The sequence below is a fragment of the Lichtheimia ornata genome (assembly GCF_029851405.1).
Source record: "Lichtheimia ornata isolate CBS 291.66 chromosome Unknown scaffold00230, whole genome shotgun sequence".
Classification (NCBI taxonomy): Eukaryota; Fungi; Mucoromycota; class Mucoromycetes; order Mucorales; family Lichtheimiaceae; genus Lichtheimia; species Lichtheimia ornata.
In genome coordinates this window covers 1-3,390 of record NW_026695549.1, presented here as the reverse complement: position 1 = coordinate 3,390, position 3,390 = coordinate 1, and the positions used below count along the sequence as shown (strand labels likewise).

Here is a 3,390-nt window from a genome sequence, read left to right as displayed (position 1 = left end):
AGATAAGTCTACGTGGCATACGTTTATCTATACCATCAGCCTGATCAATGATTGGAAACTTATGTACATAGCACTACAACAAGATGCAAGAAGGTGCTCGCAAGGATGTGGAGCGTGCTTTTGGAGTGCTCCAAAAACAATTTCTCATCGTTCGCAATCCAGCACGGCTTTCAAAGCATCGAGACGTGATCAATGTTATGCGAGGATGCATCATCCTCCATAACATGATTATTGAAGATGAACGTGCTGAACCTGTTGAAGATCTGGAAGAAGATCATGTACCACTGCTTTCGATCGATAGAAATCCGGTTACCCTTGGAGAGTATAGTAGACGGTGGGAAGAAATCAAGGATCGAAGTGCCCATTTACAGCTGAGACATGATTTAATCGAGCATCTTTGGCAATGCTATGCCAATAACAACGTTTAAACGATTGAGGTACATTGTTTTTTTAAATCACTTTATCACACCTTATAGCTACTATCTAGCTCTTCGACTATTGTGTATCGAACCCAGCATCACCATCACCATTCGATACGGACTGAGACTGTACTTGCTTCTTCATATATGCGTCCAAGACTTGCTGTTGGCGCATCATAAAATACTGCTTGGCGATAGGATTCATGGTCGAGGTATCTTTTGACATAATCTCAAGCTCGCATGCTTCTTGGGCGACTTCAAGCTTTTGGCGTGCAATTTTTGAAAGTTCCTGTTGCACTTCGAGCAACTCGTCGGCCTTTCTTTTGTTGGCATGCTCTTCAGCTTGCTTGGCCTTTGCCTTCTTGTTTCCCATTGGCCTCACTTCATCTGCGACCGACTCGACAACTGCTGGCTGCGTTTTTTGTATATATCGAGTGCTGAACTTCTGGCATTCTTTGAGATACTCATAGCAATGCATGAACTGAAACTCCTTTCCTGGTTTTCCAGCTGCTGCTGTGCTCTCACGGAATAGTTGACGGGCAGCATTGATCTATAATTGCGAATAATAAGTATCATCATTGGATCAGCATTGTTTGTAATACCTCATCAGCCCCATTGCATCCACTGCGACCTTTAGCCGCCTCAACGAAGCCGATAAACTTTGAGACTTCGTACTGGATAACTTTCCACCGTGCTTCCAATGATTCAATCGAACGTACAGGACTACGATTATCAACAATCGAGCGCCAATGGTCATGAACAGACTTCCAAAAGCCAGTTCTGTTTTGGCCGGTACCAATGGCAGGATTTTCGGAAATATGGACCCAGGCTTGACATAAAGAGACTCCCTCGTTAAGTGACCAGGTCTAACCTCTTCCTCTAAATCTTGATCTTGATGAGGCAGAAGATGATGGATCATTTTCAGCAGGTGAAGGGCTATCCATTGACATCAAAGACGATGATCGAGAAAGGGTAGGTTCAGGATGAGATGAGAAAGGGTAAGTAGTAGATTCAGGGTTGCTGCCAGACATAATAAAAGAGAAGTTTAAGAGTCAAGGTTCACTTCACAGACACAATGCATATATTATATATTGAGTTATAACCATTTATTATTATGGTTAAAGAAGATAACGTAATGCTTAGAAAGTGTTGATATGGTTAAAGGAGATAGCATAAAAGATGTGACGCGGTATTTACACTGTTTAGTCGGCGCCGTCTATTTTACACGGCTTAGCAGAAATTTTGACTCGCCGTGTAAATTGACTCTGCTCTTGACTCCACCATTGGGGATCAGACCGTGTAAAATCGGAGTCAATTTGGCACTTAGCTCCACCATTGGAGATGCTCTAAGCACACAATCTTTTGAAAAGACACACGCACACTCACAGGCAAAGCTCTCACTAGGACTGCACTCAGAAAAGAAGATGCTCACTACTGGGTTTTTTACTCAATATGGGGATATATATATACTTTGATAACACTGCACTATGGGGAAAGATTGTTACACTGATTTTATGCATGGCTTGTGGGATGTTGGGGTGAGGTCTCGGAAGCCGATCTTTTCATTCCTGGCTGCTGCATCACATGCGGGCTATCATCCTTCACTACAATGGCTACAACATCATAGACTTGTACGCCCCACATGTATATCCAATATCTTTTGTACTCATAACCTTATCCCATACACATATAAATATCACCACAACACAAAATAAAGGACCACACGTTGTATTCACATTATTCGATACGGGCTATTGCTTTTGGCTTTGTATAGTCGCGTCCCTCTTACGACACTGGTAGCTGATGAGCTCTTTGTATTCGCAACAACAACAACGCCAATTTGCCATTCAAGAAGAGATACTTGCAGGGTTAACTAGAGAACAGCAGCGACGTTTTCGTCAACATACCGAGACCATATTCATTCCAGAAGATCAACATTCCTCTTACGGCCCCGCTAGTAGAATCAGCATTCGACAACAAGCGGCCACCTTACGACAACGTTTCTTAAGCGCCATTGGACAATCATCTTCTGAAGATCACTATCTTTCAAACATGGATCCACCAGATCATCCAAACGAGGAGCAAACAACCAACTCTGCAACCACACCACCCATCGTCACTGATAATATGGCGCTCCATGTCATCATGCAGTCTTTACAACAGCTTTTACAACAACAGCAAACTTCGTCTCATGGCACACACTCGCGACCCTCAGATGAACTTGGAAGGTATTAGGTTGGTGCCACCTGAGGTTTATCGTGGTGACCGCACAGCTCAAGCAGTCGAGGGATGGCTGCATGCTTTTGACAACTATTGCCGTTTAAAAAACAACAACATGCTTGAGACCACAAAAATTCGTTTTGCACCGACGTTGCTACGAGATGAAGCTTCTAAATGGTGGCACCAGATACAAAATGATCCAGACACTTATGAGCCATCTACCTGGTACGAGTTTTGTGTTGCATTCCGTGAAGAATTTAAGCCGAATAATTCTGAACAACTGGCACAAGAAGCCTTGGATCGTATCTCACAACAAACCGAAGGCAGCATTCGAGCCTATGTCGCCAGCTTTCGTAAACACATGCTTGGGTTGCCAAGTATGGATCCAGCTGATGCCATCTACCGCTTTGTTCAAGGTTTAAATGATGATGCTAGAATGCAAGTACTACTACAGGATCTGGTCACTCTAAAGGATGCATATAACGCAGCGGAGCGTTTTTAGTCAGCAGCCAACATTGCTCGTGGTATGCGTGTGGATACACCCCTTGCACAACGTTCGACAATAGCTGGTGGAACCAATCGTAATCAAGATGATCCTATGGATCTTGACGCTGTGTATGGCATACACAGCAAGGTGGATCTCGTGTTCCTCGTGGTGGTTCATGGCGACAACCGTTTAGGAATGGTCGTAATAACAACATGCATGTCGTATTCTCAAGATCTCATCACCATCATCTTTCATACTCAGCAT

General features: G+C 43.6%; 1 protein-coding gene across 1 annotated transcript; it reads right to left on the bottom strand.

The window, feature by feature from the left end:
- Positions 1 to 495: 495 nt before the first annotated feature.
- On the bottom strand, positions 496 to 1,450 carry O0I10_013077 (uncharacterized protein; the record flags this gene model as incomplete). Its single annotated transcript, XM_058492930.1, has 3 exons — positions 496 to 969; positions 1,022 to 1,248; positions 1,291 to 1,450. 3 exons carry the CDS (start codon positions 1,448 to 1,450, stop codon positions 496 to 498), a joined length of 861 nt encoding a protein of 286 aa, XP_058336304.1.
- Between the last annotated feature and the right edge of the window lie 1,940 nt (positions 1,451 to 3,390).